At 42.6% G+C, this 22,450-nt stretch overlaps 1 protein-coding gene across 5 annotated transcripts in view; it reads left to right on the top strand.

Annotated features, from left to right (window-relative positions):
- The window catches only part of LRCH2 (leucine rich repeats and calponin homology domain containing 2), a 90,553-nt gene that overhangs the window by 17,576 nt on the left and 50,527 nt on the right, over positions 1-22,450 (top strand). For all 5 annotated transcript variants that reach the window (XR_010919678.1, XM_067547989.1, XM_067547988.1 and 2 more), the window contains exons 2-3: positions 12,491-12,635; positions 15,692-15,818. Coding sequence is in view for 4 of the 5 variants with exons in the window: in XM_067547989.1 (XP_067404090.1) it covers positions 12,491-12,635; positions 15,692-15,818 (272 nt within the window). In the remaining variant the exon portion in view is untranslated. The remainder of the gene's footprint in view (positions 1-12,490; positions 12,636-15,691; positions 15,819-22,450) is intronic.

The following is a 22,450-nucleotide window of genomic DNA, read 5'->3' as shown; positions in this document are numbered from 1 at the left end:
GGAGTGGCCAGACAGCGTTAATGACTCTCTCTCCCATTCAGAATAGATTCCACTAGCAGGAATTGTTTACAGGGAAGGCTTCATTGTAGGACGCATTTGGGGTTGCTTGACCAATGGGATGCAGCCGCCACATCACATACATGGACTGTTCCAGCAAGTGGAAGCAGACTATAAAAGGGGGCGAGTGACATCATCATCATTTGGCTTCTCTCTCTCCCCAACTCAACACCTTGAAGGGTTGAGTGGAAGACAAAAGGACTTTGAGATGGAGGAGGGGAATCCCAGGCAGGGAAGGTTGCCCAGCCTGTGTTTAGAAAACTGCTTCTGCCAGTTAACAAGGGTGAACATTGCTAATTCAAATATTGGTAGTGTGTAGATCTTAAGCTTTGATCTTATGTTTATTTCGTTTGCTAACTACTTTTAATCTCTTTATACTTGCCACTTACAATCACTTAAAATCTACTTTCCTGTAGTTAATAATGTTTTGTCTCAACCTGTATGGTCTCGAATTGGAGTGTCTAGAATTCTTAGCTCAATAACAAAAGCTGCTGCATGTCTGCTTCACAATGGGGGGGAGGGGGAGGAGTTGACCTACTAATATAATTTTGGGGATAGACTCTTTTTGGTGCGGTTCTTACAAACTGGGGGAGAGTGGTTGGCTGGTGCCTCTCTATTGTGAGTGGTGAGGCAAGGCTCTCATATAACTCAAGTGGGTATGTCTCTGCCTGTAGATGGCTGTGTAAGTGTAACTTGCTGACAGCATTACAGAGTGAGAGGCAACCCAGTAACATTCATGCGATCTACCTGGGTGTGGTGCTTTGCATGCTGCTGGTCTAGGTGATAACAGCGCCTGGAGAGGCTTACTGCTTGTCACTAGCCAGGCATGGTGAGGAACCGCCCAGGCTGGAAATTGAAGAGGGCAAGGCACTCCCACAGTTTTCAGGTTGCACCCTAGGAGACCCCATCAGAGGGGGATTTTTTGGGGGAAAAAAATCCAGATTTCCCACCTGAGAATGATACTGGGTTCCTCAATATCGGAAGAAAAATGTCAGGAGGGATAAAATTTACAGCAGGTGTTGATCTGTGGCACCGTGAAAGCACATCCTGGCAAAAGATGCTTTCTTGTTTCATTGGGGAAGAAGAATGCTGTCTGACTTCCCTGCAGTGCTTCTGGTAGTAAAAGAAGTACTGGTAAAATTAAGGAAAAACAAGGGTTCTGTCATCCATCTCTCCATATTGGCCAGAATAATACGGTCGTTGACTCTTTGCTGGAAACCATCCAAAGTTGACTTCATCACACTTAAAGGCTACACCTCAGATGATCACTCAGAGAGGGCACTTAGCTCGATTCCAACACCAGAACTCTCCCTTGACAGCCTGGCTTCAGAGAAGTTAGAGCTCTGTAGGCATTGCACATTTGAGCAAGTCCTTTGAGGCCTCCTGGCATCTCAGAAGCAGTCTACCAGAAGGCAAGGGTTACCAGTTGAAAAAGTGTATGCTGTAGGCCCACATGGCCTCTCTTGCTTGTAAAATGAGGATAATGAGACTCATCTCCTTTGAGATACATAGTGCTTTTCATGCTTTCATCCAATCTATGTTCCCTCCATCTGGGTTCCTATGGCAGGTATTTTTCTACTTGTCAGGAATGAATAGGAGATTGACCAACGTGTCCGCAGCCCCGTTTTGCCTAGTTTATTCAGGGCCTGACACTGAAATTAGAAAGCCCTCTGTGTTGTGACACCGTGAAATGCGGTCTCGACAAAGAAAATGATGCCTCGTCTTAGCCACTCAGTACCTCTGGCTTCAAATTTCTTAGCTGGAAGAATATTTTTTTTGATGGCATGACTTTGTTTCAGAAAGTAATTGAAATTCAGGCCCTACTGTCTAATCAATTTTGTACCACATGCTATAAAAATAAAGTGGTGCAGTGGACTCATCTAAGTTCCACCTTAATGAGAGTATTGCATTGGCAACAATTTTTCCCATAACTGCATACCCATCTTGAGAAGGCCTTTTTCCATATACTTGTCAAAAGGCCCTCACAGCTCTCCTTGGAAAGGCCTAACACTTTTAAATTCCACTTGGCTTTGTATCATTTAACTGCAGTTCCTCAGGCAGTGTGGTCACTAGATGACTGATTGCATTTTGCATTGTGATGACCTTAAAGGCTGTGGCAAGGCTCATTCAACCTGAGGCAGAGTTATTGTTACTATTGCAGTCATATGTATAACAGCCGCATGGTTATGTGATACATTTATAGCGCATTGTTGTTTGGATTTGGCCTCTGGTTTGCCAGTCCAGTAGAACCTGTTTCTGAAGTGGGGTGGTTGGGAGGCGTACTTGGAATTTGCACTTCACTTACTTTGGCTTGGCCAAATATTTGAAAATTTTGGGGTTTTAGAATACACTGTACAGGCTATTGAAGTACTTTATAGTTTTGCACTCACTATAAGACTAACTTTACATAATGTAATGTTAATGGAACAATGTTGTCAGGTTAATCAGGGCGTGTGTGTGTGTGTGTGTGTACGCGCGCATGCGTGTGCTACCTCTTACACTCATGAAAAGCACTATATATCTCAAAGGAGATTAGAATTATTAGCCTCATTTTACCGATGGGTAAACTGAGGCATAGAGAGATGTCATGACTTACCCAAGGCGGTGTAGCAGGCCAGTGGCTGAGCCAGCAGTACAGCCCTGGTTTCCTGGAACTTAGTCCGGTAGTCTTCCTGCTAGGCCACACCACCTCTTCAAATCCTGAAATAAAGGAATAGAGGTAAATGTAAGCACCCTGTCCACTAAAACCTGATGATCTTAGGTTGTGTAGACCTCTTTATATCTGGCTGTTGTGTGGGGTTGAATGGATGAGAGAGGAAGAATGCTTGTGATTCCAGCTGCAAATACAGTACAATGTGTGGACTACTTGCTGTGCATTTAGTGATTAAATAAAGTATGGTATTGGTAGCTATACAGTAGTTATAAATGGAGAAGCACTGAGTGAGTAAAATATCCTTACCAACCTTTAAATAATAAATTATTGTACTTATTTGGACAATATTAACCAGCATTAATCTGCTTTTGCTTGAAACAATTCAAGTGGCACACAATGATGAAACCAATAATGTATTTTTTTTTGTTTAATCTTGCATTGTGAACCTTAGTGTTAAATCATGTGTGAGCATATCATTTTGTTCTTTCAGAGTCTTTATTTGGGACATGAAATCTCTTAAACTGCAAGCTAAAATAAATATGGCAATAAATGTCTACAAAGTACATGAAAAGTGTTCTGAAGGCATAGTTGAGCTTATCTCCACATGGAATTCTGCATTTTGGCAACATAACATCCTTACAGCAGTTACCACAAATGCACCTATCTGAGCATCAGTGGTGGAAAAATATATTTATGTGCCTGTGTTGCCTGTAACAGTTACACTGTCATTTTATAATGCAGTTTTCTGCATTTTAATTCATTTAAAATGCCTCTGATTGGTCAGTAGCTGTGATGTAATAGCATCTGGGTTAAACCTTAACTTTGTTTTAACAATGTTTTCCTTCTCTCGGTTTGTCTGCAGCAGTTTATGGGGGTCGGGAGGGAGATAGGGAGGATATTCAAGAAGTTGAAATTGGAGAAGGGCAAAAGTCTTAAAAATCTAGAAACTGGGATGGATGGAGGGGAGATGAGTAGGAATGGGAAAGAGGAGAACAAGTGAGACAGAAGGGATTTGGAAGGAAGTTCAGTATGTGGAGGGGGGAATTGACTTTGGAAGGTAATGGCATTCCAGTGGGCAGGGCGGGGTGTGTGACAGCATCAGGGGACAGAAAATTAAAACAGTCCGTCACTTTCCTTATAATGTATATATTTATTCTGTCTGTCTTTCTTATTTTTTCTTCTGAGTGGCCTACAAGTCTTCTGTTTCTAGCAGCTCCTCTCTCCTGAACAACGGAGGTGTGCTCAGAAGATCCTAATGTACTGGGGCTTTGGAGAACCACAGCACCTTCCCCTTCCAACTTGGGGAAATTCCCATGATCTTTCCTATGCTGGGTGTCTGTGTGGGGATGGATTGCCACACTTCTCAGCATTCTAGTTTCCTCACATCTCTCCATGGGCCTGATGCTGAAAGATATTAAACTTTTGTAAAATCCCCACTGACTTCAGTGGGAATTGAGTGCTCAACACCTCTTGGGAGCAGCCCCAGAAGCAGGAAAAGTTCTTCCTTCATAGGCTGTCTAAACAACCGGCCCTCAGTCACAAAAGGATGGGGGTTTCAGGCAATAATGAACACTTTCTAGTGTAGACAACGCCTAACCTTCTCCAGAAAGTTGGGACTGGCTCAAACCCTCCTGGGTCGAGAAGAGGTCCTGGTTCCCCATGTCCCCAAACGACCCAGTCCCCTGCTCCATCACCTTCAACTTGATCGCCTTCTCCACGACTTCTTTGGCAGGGTTGAGTCCAGTGTCCACTGCCTCCCAACCCATGGAGGTATGCAGGGGTTTCTTGGCAGTGGAGGTGGGGTCGCTGCTGAGGAGAACTTCCAGCCCCTTATAGAAGTAGCAGGTCTTTGACTCTGCACCAGAGCGAGGGTTTGACTCCCTGGCCTTTTGGTAGCCTTGCTGCAGCTCCTTGATTTTTCACATGGCACTGCAGCGTATCCCATTCATAGCCCTTCTCCATCATTAAATGAGAAATTTGACCATACCTATTGAAGTTCATTCAGCTGGAGCAGGGCTGGGACTGCACAGCCTCCTCTCCCCAAATGCTGATCAGATCCAGATGCTCCAGTGTGCTCCAAGCGGGAGAGTGTTTGATGTGTGGAGCCGCCATGGTCAGATGAGAAGGTGAGATGTGAGCGCTCCATGCTGACCAAGCAGGAAGTGGAATTTCAAAAATTCCTGGGACTTTAAAGAGGGAAGGTTGGATGGCTGCAGGGCAGCAGAGTTCAAACTGATGGCCAGAGCGATCAGGATGGGCGTTGTGGGATATTTCCTGGAGACCATTTGCTGCGACAGAACCAAGTGCAGTGTCTACACTGACACTTTCTCGCTAAAAGTTTGGCGCAAAAACTCTACACCTCTCGTCAAGGTGGTTTTATTTTGTCACAAAATCAGGAGAGTTGTGTCAGTGGGGGGGTGATTTCAGTATGTGTCCCACCACTATTTTCGTGCAAAAGCTGACTTTGGTCGACAAAAGTCTGTAGTATAGACCAGGCCTTACTCTGGATTCTAATTCTTGGGCCCTGTCCACTCCTGCCTTATTTCCCTACCCAGATACTAAGGATATACAGATAATTCAAGGTTGAAGTTTATTTCATAAGTATATGTAAAAAGCTAAGGAAGAATCCAACTTGAAGCACAATATGCAGCATGTACCTAGATTATAACTGGCTGGGGAATAAATTTTTTTGTAATCTAGTGATTGTGTCACTGTCTTGTACATTTGAATAGCAGAAAGAAAACCATTGGTCTACACTTTCAATAGCATAGCTATAGAAATCCATTTTTAAATAGGAAGGATCTTCCATTTTTTCCTGTTTTTTAAAAAAAAAGTCCCATGTAAGCAGAAAATTTTGTTAATTAGGGTGATGCTGATAACCTGCATTGTTTTTCTTAATTATATAGATTTAATTTTGTCCATTAAATTATGGTAATAAAACCACTTTAAATTAGTGTTTTATCCAAAAGATTTTGCTTGTAAAAACAAATCTGTTTATCTAAGATAAAGTTTGAAATGTAGTTTTAACTATTATCTTTGAGACATTTCTATGCTTGATGTGAATAAAGGGACAAATCTGGGTCTCAGATACATGCACATAAAATTTCCATTGAAGTCACTTACAGCTGAGTATTTCTAAAAGGAGAACTTGCCCAAAATATTCAAATCAATCTATAAAAGCGGTTAGGAGTATAAAAATTAACATATTGTAAGCTGTGCGTGCACAGTACTGCAAGATAGATTTACACCGTCAGTGGCACTTAATTATTAGTGCAAGTGATTGAACTACCTGTCAAGCATGCAAAAAAGTAGTACCTAGCAAGAAAATCACAGCAATTCACTGTGAGGCAGAAAAATAAGTGTTCCTCTTGATTCTCTGAAATACACTCTTAAGGCGTGCTCCTAGTTAGGTGCATAAATATTTGTAATTTTACTTAGGGCTTGTCTTCACTTACCTCCGAGATTCGGCGGCAGTTGACTGGAGTTATGCAGGCTACGCAAAAAACTTGCATAACTCCCATCGACTTCTCTGCTTCTGTTCTGCATGCCGTCTTCACTGCAGTGCGCCAATGGGAACCGTGTTCCTGTCGACGCAGCGCTACGCCACTTGAGAAGGTGGTCTTAATATGTCAATTTCTGAATTGACTGAGCGGGTCTTCACTGACCGCTCAGTCGATCCAGAGAAGTCAATCTGACGGTGGCGAATTTGCCGCCATCAGTGAAGACATAGCCTTACTTAGTTTTACTTACTTACTTGTAACTTTACTCACCTTGCATATGGTGGTTATGCTAAAGGACAATTGGGCTGTAATACTTATAATTATTTAATGACAATAGACATTGAAATTTTAAAAGTTAAAGCTTTATAACCATTAAAACACAAATTGTCAACATCACATGTCAAAATATAAAAATATATATCATTAAATTAAACTCTCTGTTCTCAGGCAGCATTCTTCTTTCTTTGCCTATCTGGAAATTTTGATTATCATCAATGGGGGGGGGGGGGGAGAGAGAGAGAGAGGGAGAGAGAGCGTGTGTGTGTGAGAGAGAGAAATGATGTTTCTTGATTAAAAAAATCTAATTCTTCAAGCCTAAATATAATTAACAAATGAATTAATCCTATGAGTAAATTTACAGCTCATTGTAACAGCATTTTGGGAGTAGAAGCTGTTAACCTCATTTTGTCAGTTTAGATAAAGGACAGTGTTCAATTTAAGAAAAAGCCTTACACAAATGTGTTTTCTGGCGGGTATAAAGAAATACATAAACTGGACTCTTCCCCAAGTTTTCCCGTTTAAGAAGATATGGGCCTTCTGGAGCTATATATGCTATTTTCTTGAAGAAAAATTGTTCATGAATGAAAAATATATATTGGAAAATATATTGTATAGGTAGTTACTTTTTTAACACATAAAATTTTATGTAAAAATTGTCACCTCTAATTTTAAACCCTAATGTTCAGTGGTCTTATTTTGTTCCAAAAACTTGGGATGAAATCTTGGCCATTGAAGTCAGTAGGACCATGGTTTTACTTTGATCTTTACTGAAAATTGGTATTAAAAAGCCAAATGTTCATATTATGTCAAGATCCTTACATTAATATTCTACTTCTAATGTGTCATTACTACTGCTTTATACACAAACCATGCATTTATGTGTGCAGTTAGTATGTAGACCAAGCTGTGTTAGGAAAATTGTTCTAGGCAACACTGGTAATTATCATGCTGCCATTCAGAGCAATGGCAATAAGATAAGTTGTGTAGTATGTGTCCCACCTCCTTCTGGCCCAGAGCTGTCCCCATTCACCCACCCCAAATGGCTGACTAAATAATATTGGCCTGAATGTTGTTTATCCAGGGCAAGGGTGCACTCCTCCCCTTTTTCATAAAGGTATTTACTTCCCTCTGCCCCAATTGCAGAAGAGCCCAACAGCATTGTTTTGGAGCAACTCGTCTTCTACCATGAGTTCCTAGATGTTCCAGAGATGGGTGCTTTAGGCTATGTACACACTGATGGCTGCAAATTCACCACCATCAGATGGATTGGTTGGTTTTTTTTTTTTTTCCCCGGATCGATTGAACAGCAGTGAAGACATGCTCAATCGATCTGAAAGTCGATCTATTCAAACGACCTCCAAAAAAAGCATAGTGCTGCGTCGACGGGAACACATTTCCTGTTGGAGCAGAACAGTGGAGATACCACGCTGAAGGGAAGTTACGAAATCGACGGGAGTTACGCAAGCTGCTCTGTGTAGCTTGCGTAACTCTTGTTGACTGCTGCTGAATATGGCCAGCAGTGTGGACCTGCCCTTAGGAATGCTTGTAGGTAGGCCTGTGCATTCTTTTTGCTCCCAGCTGCCCCACCCCCATAGAGCTTGGCTATAAAAGCAAGATTTTGTTATTCAGTTTGAAAAAGACCTGGGGAAATGTCTTGCATACACAATTTAAAAGTTTTCTATAGTCTTGTGAAGGCTAATCTGATAATCAGTAGGCTGGAAAACAAAGGAAAGAATCCCAATACTTTTGAAACTATTTTGAAAATTTTGCTAACATATTTCACTTCAGTTAAGTATTAGTTTTCAGTGAAATATTTACCGTTAGTTAACTTCCTTTTTCTTCTCATTGTCTTTCTGTGTGGAGCCCTGAGAACCACAGGCTGCCAACCTCAAGATACTTCTTTGTGCTAGCTGAACAGGAGAGGCTCCACTCACTATTAGCCGTGCTCCCTACTCAGCCACATTGGTAGACTTGTCAGGATTCAATTTCAATCAGTAGATGTTGGTAAGATGAGATGCTGGCACACTGAAATCAGTGAGAAAGAATCTATCGGTAACTCTTGGCGGGAGTGCAGCCCCGCCCTCTGCACCTTGAACCTGCCCAGATCAGGGGTCACGGGCCCTGCAGCAGTGTAGACAGCCCTCCGTAGCCCAGCTGTCATGGACCTGCTCCCTTACTCTGTTGACAGCGGAGCTCCGAGGTCTCCTTGTGCTGCTGCAGGTTCGGAAGCACCTGATTCCTGCATGCACAAGATGTAGGTAAGGTTACTCTGCCCCCCACCCCCCAATTTCCAGAAACTGCAAAAATGATTAAAATAGAAAAAAATCTTTAAAATAAAAATTGATATTAATCATCAAAATTAGAAAAAAATAAAAATAGAATTCTGCCAAGCCTGCTGCTAGATGATCAAGGAAAAGCTTGTGGGACTCAGTTTAGAATGAATAATGAATAATTTCCTCATTCAGTGGTGCTCTTCATTGTTGGTGATGGGATCCTAGTTATCTGTCTAATTAATTGTTCACTCAAGTTTCACATGTTCTAGACTTCAGGAAGCAGCATTGCAAAATTAATGCCACTAAAAGCTGTTACTTAACAATATTAGTCCATTTAACTTACTATATGGTGTGATGGACAGTTTGAAATATTGATTGTTAAAAAAGGCCGAATAAGCAATTTTAGCTGTTTTCTGGGCAAAAGAATTCTTCTTGGTTGGAGTCCTGGTGTTTAAAAGCATAGCTTTACTATTTCAAATACAGCATGAGAATGCCAAACAAGATTTTGCTCTAAACAATTTAGATGAGCCATTGTTTCCTTTTAAGTAATACCTTGCGTGCAGAGGGCACCAATTTGGGCAGTTCCATGTGATGTTTCTCGGAGGTGAGTCACTGGTTGCTCTCCACCCCAAACAATCTGAATAGTGGGAGCAAGTGTGGCTGGGGGATAGGAACCTATTTCAACTCCCCCACCAAAACAGAAAATCTGCTCCTGTGGATGCCCACACACATCTGTCATCTAGGGACGGTGGGGCGGGGACAGCTGGAAAAGGGTGCCTAGTGTAGCTATTTGTATGGGAGGAGGTTGTTGAACTGAATGGGAAATGGTGCCTGGGCTGCTGGCGAGGTGGGAAATCCTGCATAGGTGGGTTGGTGGGGTGCTTATAGCAGTTGGATGGATGGGGGCATGAAAAGGGGTTTGGTTTTTTTTTGGTGCTCCTGGGGCCAGTGCTCTTTCCTCCCCTTGTCTGAGTGGTTTCCCAGCTGTTTATTGGGTTTGAGCCTACAGAGGAAGTAGGCAGCTGTGAGAGGCAATATAGAGAGGGTACAGAGCAGATGTCACAGTGATAGCTAATGACAGAGGAGGTATTGCAGAGCAAGCAATCACTACAGACTTGCTGCATGCATGACATCACAGAAGTGCTGTACTGAGACCTGAAGGAGGTTCCAACATAGGTAGAGGTATAATGTTGTCAGCGGTTGGATGGCAATAGAAGGAGCAAGAAGATGCAAGTTGTGATTCTTAGGTGAATTCTGAAATGTAGCACACTGTTGAACATAGTCAGCAATAAAATTGTAATGGAGAATGAAATACTTTTTAATGACATAGTCAGAATAATGTAGAATTTGTATGAAGTTTATTTATTTTCCTTGGATATCTGCTAGTCAAGTGACTACCACATTGCAAATATACTTGGATTTGGCTGACTCAGCAACCCAGGACCATGGTATCAGTGGTCACCGTGAGGCATTGTTCATGGCTCCAGTCATCGGGCCTCTCTCATGAAGTGCAGCAGTCTGTCCAGGACCTCTCCTTTGAGGGGATCTCCCTGTTCTATGAACAGACGCACTCCGAGCTTCATGGCTTCAAAGATTCGAGGGCTGTGCTGCGCTCCCTGGGCCTTTACATGCCCCTGGCCTCCGGGAAGCATTTTAGGCCCCAGCGACCTTCCAGATTTCTGGCACCTCCCAGACAGGAGCCCTAGAAAAGAGAGGGAATGGGCTATAAATGAAATCAGCCTCTAACTTCTGCCTCAGCCTCCCAGTTGGGCTCACATAAATACCCTGGTGGGGCCAGGCAGGCCTTCTGAAAGTATGCATGAGGACAGCATTCTAGTCCCGACTCGGGATCCATCCCCGCTTTTGTCACCCTTCAGTCCAGCATGGTCATATATAACATTGGACTGTTGTGTACTCAGCACTATAACAGTCGATTACACCCTCCAATTTTCATCTGCCCCTCCTTCCCTCCTGCCCTTAGCCCCATTCAGGGTCCCTTCTCATGAGCAGCTTCTCGTACAGGAGGTGCAAGCCCCCTTATGCGTGAGGGCCAGAGAGGAGGTTCCTCAAGACTTGAGAGGGATACTTTTCTAATCCTGAAGGCCAAAGGGGAGTTTATGGCCCATCGTGGACCTGCATTGCCTCAACAAATATCTCAAGAAACAGGTTCTTCATGGTCTCCCTGGCCTCCATCATTCCCTCTCTTGGACCCAAGAGACAGGTACGCCACCCTCAATTTAAAGAACATGTATTTCCACATCTCCATTGTCCATGAACACAGGAGCTTCCTCAGGTTTGTAGTGGGTCAGTGACATTAGCACATTAGCACTGAAACAAATTTCCTAGGGAGGCTGTGGAATCTCTGTCACTGGAGGTTGTTAAGAACAGGTTAGACAAACACCTGTCAGGGATACCTTAGATAATACTTAGTCTTGCCTCAGTACAGGGGACTGGACTATATGAGGTCCCTTTCAGTCTGACATTTCTGTGCTTCTCTGGGTGGATATTTGCCTACTCACTGTTCTTTCATAATTTAATTAGCTGAATGGGTTTTGCTCAGATATTAAATCACTGATTCGGTAGTGAAAATGGACATTGATTCAAAGGGCATTACCGATCCATCCAAAGGCAGTCACTTGCCTTAATGGTATACTATTGTTTTTGCTATGGATTCTTAACATCTCTTTTTTTTAAACCTTTGTTAGTTAACTGATCACTGTTTCTGGAATTCAAGGTTCATGCCATGTTTTTAAATTGATGTGTATTAAAACTACACAGTGTACTCACCTGTCAAAGATGGCATGCACTGATTCTGTCACTTGGTTTGAGAACTTAGATTTGATGAAGTCACTGTGGCAACTTTTTTATGGTATGGGAGCTTTTTTCATATAGTCTGTAGTATTCAGTTTTATGCAGTGCAGTCATTTATTTCCAAAACTAATTTGTTCCAGCCACTTAGTTCCAAGTGATGGCTTACATTTTGAAACATCACCATTGCAACTTGAATGTGTGAAAACTACAACCCTCTTCTGCCCACCAAAATAATCCTGGCATTAGTTTGTCTGGATTTTATTCTGTTTTGAACTATTTGATTAGTAGTTCTTAAATGGGAAACATGACAGTTGTTTTTGCTTAAGGTGAAAGGCATGATAAACCTACTAAAATAATTTTAACGGATGGATAAGTTCTGTCTACCTAGCTTTTATTCTTGCTGGTATCCTGAAACAATGTTAGAACATTATGTTCTAATGTAACTGTGTTACAATTGGGAAACAAATCATTCCATTGTCTTGTAATATGTTAAATGTAAGTATCCATTTGTCCTTTGTTAGATGAGTTTTCTTGTTGCACCTAAGAAGAGAAAAAATTAGAGAAAAGCAAATACATAGAATTGAGAAGACATTTAAAATCAAGATGAATATTTCTAACTTCTTTGTAGGAGTAGAGCGTAGCATAACTTTAGATTCTTGTCACTTTTCATAGCATAAGTTTATAATCAAATACATTAACCATTTGGTATCTGTCACCATTTTTTATTTTTGAAAGGCTTTAATCTTTTATTTTAATGATCAAAATCTGCATTATGATCATTTTTTTCCAGAAGTTTGTAAAACCAAACACCTAATCATGTAGGAAAATGACAAGGACAGCAATTACCTTTGTGCATCTCTTCAATTTTGGGTGAATTTTTGACTTTTAGAAAATCATCTTTTCTTTTTTTGTTTCAGACCTTTCAAAGAACAGATTTACTGAAATTCCTACAGATGTCTGGCTGTTTGCGCCACTTGAGACTTTAAATTTGTATCACAACTGCATCAAATCCATTCCTGAAGCCATCAAAAATCTGCAGATGTTAACATATCTTAATATAAGGTGAGTAACCCTTTTTCCTGTTGGTCTGTATATAATCCCTAGATATCCATCAGGAAAAATGGCGTTCATCCTCATTAGGACCTTGATTACCTTTTGTTCCCTCCTTTTCCTCACTTGTTAAACATTGTTCAATAGTTGGTTGGTTTGGTTGTAGGTCAAGTAGCTCCTGCTTGTTCCTCCATGAGAGGAGTTTGAGTGTATTACCACATTCCAAACAGTAAATTGCAGAAGCGAACTATGTGGGAAGCGAATGGAAGTTTCCTCTGTTTCTGGTGCTGTACAGATAAAAAGGTCGATGAAGGCTGGAAATAGGCTATAGAAGCTGGGTTATTTTGTTCAGAAGGCTCTGCTGACTTGGCACATGAATGAATAGTGACAAAGGTGACTGTATCACTGAAAATGAATAGGGGATCCTGTGAGAAGAAGGAAAAGAAATAAGCAGCTTTACGGGAAGGCTTATTTATAAAAATGTAATCTGTATACGTATGTATGGAATGGGTCGTTATGGAAAACTGTAACCTTCCCATGTGCAGTTCAGACGTTTCCACAGTATGCCCAAATTCTGGTCCCTGACCACCTAAAAACTTCTGGAATGATCCCGTCTGCTATACATTTTGCATATGGTGTTTGTGACCATCAGTCATTTGTTCTTGTCAAGTTCGAGGTGACTTGGTTGAGAGGGAGGACTCAGGAAAAATAATCATGTCGTGAAACCTCCAGTGCTTTTTCCCCCCATATTCTATCTTTTTTTTTAACTCCTAGTTTCAGTTGACATTTATGCAAAAGCTCTTAGAGATGTAGTACACAGGACCAAATTTCAGACAAGAAGGAATATTTAGAAAGTTATGCACTGGAAAATTTGCAGTGTAAGAATGATCTGCTTTGTGTAAGTTTTAAGAACACTGGTGACATCCAAGAGACCTACACTGTTTTTAAACCAAATTTCTAAGGGCTGGTCTATGCTACACAGTTAGGTCTATAGAAGGCAACTTACATAGACATAATTATGTCAGTGTCTGCACTGCAGCCTTCCTCCCACCGATGTAAGTGCCCATCTACACTGCATAATAACTCCACTTCCACAAGAGGCATATGGCGTATGTCGGTATAGTTAGGTCGAACCAGTGTCTGAGTAGCCACTGCATTACTTATGTCTGCTGTTGGCTGTTTTGTCAGTTTCACAGCAGAAGCTAGAGAGCTGCGTGGCTGGACCCAGGCAGCTGAGTCCTTCGCTGGGAACTGAGGTGAGAAGCCTGGGCCCCTGGACCCCCGCTGAGAGCTGGGGTGAGAAGCCCAGGCAGCTGGACTTGTCAATTTCACTTCTCCTGCAAGGAGCAGCAGGGGAGGCCGAGAAGCCAGAGCAGCTGGACCCCACTCCCCGGGGACAAGAGACCGTGGGCACCTTCCTCCCCCCACTACCAACAGGTAATGGGGAGGTGAGAAGACCAGGCAGCTTCTTCCCCCACTCTCAATGGGGAGCAGAGGGGGGACAGCCCTGTGGGGCAGCCGGGCTCCCAGCAGGGAGCTGCCTGGAGCTGAGAGATCAGGGCTCTCAGGTCCCTGCACTGCCCCTCCTAAGTCGGTGGAAGCACTCCTGCTGCTGATGTGCACTACCGACCCAAGGAGGGGAGTTTGGACGTGCACCATCGCAGTAATTAGTGAGCTGGCTGTAAGTTGACATAATATATGGGTCAACTTACATTTCTAGTGTAGACATACCCTAGTCCTTTTCCTGTGCGAAGAGCAGCAAAGCACAATTCTCTGTGTGTTTCTGGCAGTGAAAGATGCAGAAGAAACCTCCACAAACAGTGAAACAAATGCTAATTTAGGTAGTTAATATTAAAAATCTATACCCAAGCATTGCTCTGTTGTTGCAGCAATTGTCTAAACGCTCTAATGGCCTTGCCCTGTTTTTGCACACTCTGAAAGTCCTTGCCACCCCATCCTGAACATTTCACATGTTTCAGTGGGAGGGCAGTAGTTAAGTACTGACTACAAAACTATGTGTGTTTGGCCCACCCACACATGTTTCTATCACAAGAGCAGGCAAGTGATCTTAATCTCTAATGCTGAATGTAGTGGAATGACGGAAACTGTTATGTAACTGTTAAACAAGTAAATAGAGCCTTTTCCTTAAGGCTTCACGAAAACTTAATGAAGTGGGAAAGAAGAATTATTTTGCTATCTGTTTAGTTTTAAATTTATTGTAATAGGAAGGTGCTTTCACTGTGTTTGCACATAGTATCATTAACATTTTTTCTAACTGAATATCAAACTGAAAATGTCTAAAAAACCATGTTTTTTGAATGCAGGAAAAAGGAATTTTTTGGTAAACTTAGATCTGCAACATTTACTAGCTGGAGTAGAGTAATTAAACTGACTATTGGAATGAAGGCAAGCCCTAGGGGAGAGGGCTGGTCTACACTAGAAAATTAGATTGATCCAGCGATGTCGCTCGGGATTAAAAAAATTTACACCTCTGAGCAGTGGAGTTAAGCCAAGCTAAACTCACATGTAGACAGTCTTCCATCGATCTCGCTACTGCCTCCTGGGGAGATGGTACCTATGCCGATGAGTGAACCCCTGCTGTCAGCATAGGTAGTGGACCCTGAAGTGCAACTGCAGTGCTGCAGCTGTTCTGCTCTAGCATTTCAAGTGTAGACAAGTACAAGTCAGTGGGTTTGCTTTTTTTGTCTTGCTTTATCTTAAACCCATTTCACTTGACATTACTTGTACGTGCTGGGTTGGCAAGGTGTTGAAATTTTCTTATAACTGCATCTTGTTCCCTGTGTTGGTCATTTTGCTGGAAGACTAAATTATTTACACTAGAACCTCATTTATTCAAATTGAATGGGGACATGGAATTTATTTGGCTAAGGCAGACTTTTTCATGTAAGTGATTTACCCTGGGGAACACAGCTAAAATGTGAACGAGAGGTATTGTTGCGTACTTAGTATCTGCTGGAATGGAAAGAATGTTTTATATTATGCATCTGGGAATTCATATCAAGTTCCAGGAGACTCTTTCAATTTAATCTTTTTCTCCTCTCTTTTAGTCGAAATCTTTTAGCAGCGTTGCCAAAATACCTGTTTGACCTGCCGCTTAAAGTGTTGGTTGTCAGTAATAATAAGCTGGTATCCATTCCAGAAGAAATTGGAAAGTTAAGAGACCTGATGGAGTTGGTGAGTACAATTGTGTACAGCAGTCTTAAGTGTAGTTACAGTATGGATAACTTATTAGTGCTGTAAGAAAAGTGTAATCTGATACTACTACTGTTAATTATGTTTATTACGGTAGTGCAAAGGGCTGGCCAAAAGTGGGGCCCTATTGTACCAGGCACTGTACAAACGGAATGGCCATGTGTAAAGACACCTATCTAGTAGGGGAAGGGAGTATGACACACAAGCAGAGTGAACTATGTGATGGCAGCAAACCTCATGTTATTGCCTTTATTTTTTTGGTGGGGGTGGAGGGAGGGGCTTACTTAGGAATAGCTGAGCTCAAAGGTAAGAGGAGGTGAGGGGGACAGGGCATGGGAGAAGAGTATAAGAGGGCAAGTGTGGAGTGAAGCTGAGGTGAAGAGACTGTAAAGGGCAGGTGGGTTGGAGAGGTTGGCACTAACTGTCAGTCAGCACAGGGCAAAGAAAGACCAGTCGAAACTGTGCAGAGTTCTGACAGTATGTTTACACAGTGTTTTCAAGCCCGGGGAGCAAGTCTCCCAGCCCAGGTTGACAGGCGTGAGCTGGCAGGGCTCGCGCTAGCTTTCTAAAAGTAGCTGTGTAAACAGCTCTTTGAAGCTGCGGCTCAGATTGGAGCTTGGGGTCTGAAGCCTAAAGGGCTGTGAGAGGGGGGTCTGTTGACTCAGGCTGGGAGGCTTGCTCTCGCGGGCTCCAAAACTCCATGTACATCTACCAGAAATGTCCAAAGCTCCCTATGTTGGCTGCTTGTGCTCCTGCTGGCTGGAGTCTGACTGACTGGTTCCCCACTGCAGTTTTTCACAAGGGCCATGTGGTGGGGACAAGGAGCGGCACCTCCTGGATCCCTAATCCCTCCAGGTTATGGGGAGTCTATCATGTGCAGTTCTGAGTCCAGGAGGGTGTGATACATTGATGCAGAATGTCAGTTTAGTTATTGCATGGTCAATGTTTGACGTTACGTTACATAAGTACTGTACGTTGCAGAACTCAAAGTACAGTTAAAGTTATTAACAAGTTAGGATAACTAAATATTGAAATATATAAGTAATCAAACGTTCTCTTAATACATTGACACGAAAGACAACTCTGTGAAACCTCTATTTGTGGAATATGCTACTCAATTTGATATGTAGTAATTAAGTAAATTATGGAGTAATATAGCCTCAGTTATTTTAAAATGAAATTGGTTCTTTTAACTTGTTTGCTATAGTTCACCTGAGACAGAGATGCTTAGTTTTGTGATAAGTCTAGAACATTGCACTCACACCTGTAATGAAACATGGACATATTCCAGCTCCCAACTTTCTTCCCTTTGAAAAGTTAGGGCTGGTTCACACTTACCGCGCGATTCGGCGGCAGTCGACGGGAGTTACGCAAACTACGCAGTGTAGTTTGCGTAACTGATGTCGACTGCTCTGCTTCCCTTCTGCGCGCTGTTCACACTGCGCTGAGTCAGCTACTTGAGAGGGTGGACTTACTTAGTCGACTTCCTGATCGATTGAACAGCTCTCACTGACCGCTCAATCGATCAAAAAAGATGGATCTGGCGGCGGCGATTTTGCCACCGTCAGTCTGAACATAGTCTTAGAAATAAAGATTTAACTCGCACAGTTTCCTTTGTGAAATGTATTCGTGAAGTGAATGCACATTATTTATTGTATTCCTTTCCTTAATACCTTTCTTTTGGGGAGGTCTTTACTATATCTTCTGTGGGAGTAAAGAATCATTTTTATTGGGTGTGCTACTCTCTCACTTTGACATTGCAAACAGCCTGCTTCCCGTTTCTTGTATATATGTGTGTGATATATAGATAATTCAGTCTTTTTGGCTTGAATTAATTTTTAAAGGTGAATTATGATTTTTGAAATCAGAGCTGGCGAACTTTAATGTGTATGCTATAGTCTGGGATAGCATGAATTTACTGGTGTTCTTTTCTAACAATTCTTGGTGCATGAGAAATGGGAAATCCAGCCCAAAAGCCCAGGTTTATGTGATGTCTGGTTCACTTTTGTTGTATATAGAAAGTGAATGTATTTAGAATTGCAGCTTGGTTGCTTATGCTCCTTTCTCACAAATGTGAAACAGAGAATGCATATCTGATATTGTAGATTGAGACATGACTAGTCAAATTGTTTCTTAAGTGGGAAATGACCTCAGTACAAGTAAAAGAACCAAGAATTCTTGGGTGAGTGAATCCTGCTTTTTTAGATTTTAACCACTGAAATTTAGAATAAATTTAATAGCTGGGAATTCAGCTGATTTTTTTCCTCCTTCCTCCCCATTTCTCTATTTATGCCTAAAAGCATCAAAGGATCAGTGCTGCTGCTTTTATGGCAATATAAATTATTGATAGCAAGTTCCATTTTCACTGAACCAGAGCTCTTGGAACTCTAGCAATTCAGTGTCAATGCCTTTGGTGATATAATTGTGTACAGTGCTTTAGAGACTGAGGCAACATTTAAAGTGTTCTTTCTTGTACTATATATATGTGGAACTTGAGAATTCTTGCTTTCTAAAATTACAGATCCATAGGCTCACTGAATGACGGAAATCTGGACATAGAGTACTCTGTATATACTCATGTAAAATATTGCCAGAAATGAAAAATCCACCACAAAGTGGAAAATGTGATCTTGACTATTAAATATAGCTCCCGTATGTGGGTTTTTGCTCTGCTGCCTAGCTTGTAGTGGTTTTCAAGCACACCACTAGCTATACACAACATGAAGCTATTTTTAATTTTGGTGCTTAAATACTCTTTCATATCCATTTCCACTATTGTCTGATATCTGCATTACAGATAACGTCTCTAGCCATTCAGGTAGGCATGCTGTCTTTATTCTAGACATTCAAAGCAACAGTTGCCAAGCAAGAATATCGAGATAAGAATATTTTAAAAAATATTCCAAATATTAACTGTATCAAATCTATTTTTGCCCCTTTAAAAAATATTTCCACTTTGTGTACCTCACCGCTCTGCATTACAACTATCTGGAAACAGATAGTTTAACAGATTAGGCAGCATTTGACACCACAAATAAAACTGAAGTGTACCATTTTATTTTTTAAATCACCCTTCCTTATTTACCACATGGACTTGGAATAGTTAAACTATTATTTAAGTGTATTGAAAACTGGTTAATAGTCCATGTTGAACAATTAAGACTGATCGGCAACCCAGGTAGCCAAATGGATGCTGGTGAGAGATGTTGGGAAGGAATTCTATCCTGAAGTAGGGAGGTAAAAGAGGGAGAGAATGGGCATGTGTCTGCAGGAATGGATTCACCCATCCCTGAGCTCTGAGCAGGGGAGCTGCGTGGGAGAAAAGCAGGATTTGTATTTAAAGCCCTAGCCTTTTAAAATCAACCTCCAGTTTTTCATCTGCAGCATTGGGTAGCTAGACAGCTAAGTGTTATCATTGCACATATGAATCACACCTGGAAAACTGGAGCTATAAGTCTGCCTTGTTGAACCAGTGTTCAACCAGGTTGGAAATAAGGTTTTAGGTCTTCTCCACATTTTATTAAAACTTGTTAAAATTATCTAAAACATGGGTTAATAAATGATCCAAAAGCAGCAAGTTTGATTTAAAAAGTCATAAAATGGATATAATACATAATATCCCAAATCAGGGTTAGTAAATTTAACAGTACATTTTAAATATCCGTATCCAAATACTCAGATGCATCACCCATAGAAAGTTATACTAAGGCCTAGTCTACACTGGCAACTTAGGTCGACTTAGTCACTTAAGTCGACTTAATTACACCCGCGTCTACACTGGCACCATTCTTAATTCGAATTAAGGTGCCTGTAAAATCGACTTAATAAGACCACCTCCGCAAGAGGCGTCGCGCCTAATTCGAATTTGTTAAGTCGATTTAGTATCAGTGTAGACGCAATGGAACTTGATTCGAATTAATTGACCTCCGGAATATATCCCACAATGCCCCGTTTTGACTGCTCTGGACAGTTGCGCTGTGCTGCTCAGTGGTCACACTAGCAGGAAAAGTCCCCTCCATTCAAGCCCCGGGAAGATTTGAATTTTCATTTCCTGTGCTGCCAGTGTGGAGAGAGCATTGTCACTGTTCTCCGCATGGCTACTGCGAAGTCCAAACACGCTCCAGCATGGAGTCGACCAGAGGTCTTAGACCTCATTGGGCTGTGGGGCAAGAAGTCCATTCTGGCTTAGCTCAGGGCCAGCAAAAGAAATCTGGACATTTATGGGATGATATCCCAGGGTATGCTGGAGAAGGGACACCAGAGGGATGTTCAGCAGTGCCGCGTGAAGATCAAGGAGCTGCGCCAGTCGTATCAGAAAGCCAGGGAAGCTAACAGCCGCTCTGGCTCCTCACCCAAAAATGTAGGTTCTATGATGAGGTGCACGCAATTCTCAGTGGGGATCCCACCACGGTGCCTGCCCGCAGCATTGATACCTCCGGTAGGTCACGGTCCATGATCAACGATGAGGACTTCGTGGACGAGGAGGAGGAGGAAGCTGAGGAGAGCAGGGTGCAGGAGAGCAGGGTGTCTGTTCTCTCCGAAAGTCAGGACTTATTCCTGACCCCTGAGCAGTCCATAAGCACACGGCAGCACAAATGATCCCGGGGAATGCACATCTGGTGAGTTTTCTTTCTTATTAGCATTTCTGTCCCTGTACGTTGGGTGGGGGCGGGGCACGAAGGGGATCTCAGGCGTTTCGTTGACTGTACTGGGTGGTTACCCAGGGAAATTTTTTTTTTGTGATAAGAAATGCTACGTTTATCATCAGCTGATATCTCATGGAAAATTTAATGTATGTAATCTGTTATCCCTAGACAAACTTCTCAGGGGAGGGCTGCCTTGTTCCTCCCTCCACGGTAGGATTCTTCTCTGCAATCATCATGGCTTCATGTTTTTTAAGCATAGCCTCCCCCCCACCACACCATCCACAGTTCCTCTCTGTAAGGATTTAAAATACCAGCAGAGAGAGTGAATCATGTGCTACATTGTATCAAGGGAACCATTTGCAACATTTTAAATGGTAACATTGTGTACATTGTTTCACTGTAATCATTTGCTACATTGTTTCAAGGGTTTATTATCTAAATTGTTACATTTGTTTCATTTTCTTCACTATGCTAACTGTGGCTACCTTGTTACTTTTCTTTCATTCTGTAGACACCTGGCTCTGGACCCACCCTTAAGAAATGCTGTGGACAGACTGTCTCAGATTAGGAAGAGGGGGAAAAAAAAAAAGCAAAGACGACATGTTTGCGGAGCTCATGAACGCCTCGGCAGCCGCAGAGACAGAGCAAAGAGCATGGAGGCTGATCTTGTCACAGAACATGGGCAGGAACAGGGAGAGTCGGCGAGAAATGATGGAGCATGATGGCAGCACCACACAGGAAATGCTGCGAATCATGTGGGACCAGGCAGACATGCTCCGGCGACTTGTGGAGCTTCAGGAGGAGCGGAGGCAGGACAGAGTCCCGCTGCAGCCCCTTCATAATGCTCCTCAGCCGAGGGCTTTGCTGCCCTCCTCCTCTCCCGCCCCCAAGAGGTCTCCGAGGAGATTGTCCAGGATGCAGTACGTGCTCTCCTTCCCCCGGTGGAGGCGAGCAGAAAGCAGCGGCAGCCACGCTGATAGCTGGCCAGCAAGCTACCACCCCACCCCTTGATACAGTGAATAGACGCTTCCCCCTCCGCCCTTCCCCCATGACTTGAATGTTCAGAAATAAAGTTTTGCATCATTTCAACACGTTTCTTTATTAAATCATACCTTGTTTAGGAGGGAATTGATGGGCACAGATATCGTTGGGGGGGGTACACCAAAGGCAAAAAACATACAGAAATAGAAATCAGTCCTGCATCTCATTGCGGAACCTGGTTTTCAAAGCTTCCCTAATGCAAAGCACTCCACGGTTAGCTCTCAGCATAGTGCTGGCATCTGGCTGCTCATAATTGGCAGCCAATCTTTCTGCCTCCACAGCCCAACCCTGGGGGAAGCGCTCACCCTTGGCTTCACACACATTATGAAGAACACAGCAAGCAGATATCACAGAAGGGAGGTACTTCTCAGTCATGTCCAGCCTAGTGAGGAGACTCCTCCATCTGCCCTTTAAACACCCAAAGGCACATTCTACAACCATTCTGCAACTGCTTAACCTCTTATTAAAACACTCCTTGTCACTCCCAAGGTGACCGGTGTATGGCGTCATTAGCCAAGGGAGCAAGGGGTAAGCAATGGTGATCGTGGGGAGTAAAAAAACGACATGAAAAAACTGTTCCTGTTTGTTTGGGGGGTCACACTAGAGAAGAATTTCAGCTACTTTCCCATCTTCGCTTCTCATTGGCACTGTAACTCATTTCTCCTGGTATTGCAGATGTCCGGTGATTATGTACTAAATAAATGTCCCTGGATCACCTGATGGTATCCAACACCATGAGTCGCTGCATCAGCCAGGCATGGTGCTGACCTGTTCCACATTCCTGTAGTACTTGCTTGTTACTGGAGAAATACGCTCCCCTGGCTGATGCTTTGAGAGCCAGGGGTTATGATCTTGCACACACACTGCATGCACAGTTACGTGGTGCAGCACAAAATGGTATCTTCCAGACCACTTCTGTTGATGGTG

This window comes from Emydura macquarii, unplaced genomic scaffold, assembly GCF_026122565.2.
Source record: "Emydura macquarii macquarii isolate MOO-44397 ecotype Brisbane River unplaced genomic scaffold, CSIRO-AGI_Emac_v2 contig_1253, whole genome shotgun sequence".
Lineage (NCBI taxonomy): Eukaryota > Metazoa > Chordata > Testudines > Chelidae > Emydura > Emydura macquarii.
This window is presented reverse-complemented; position numbering and strand designations above follow the sequence as displayed.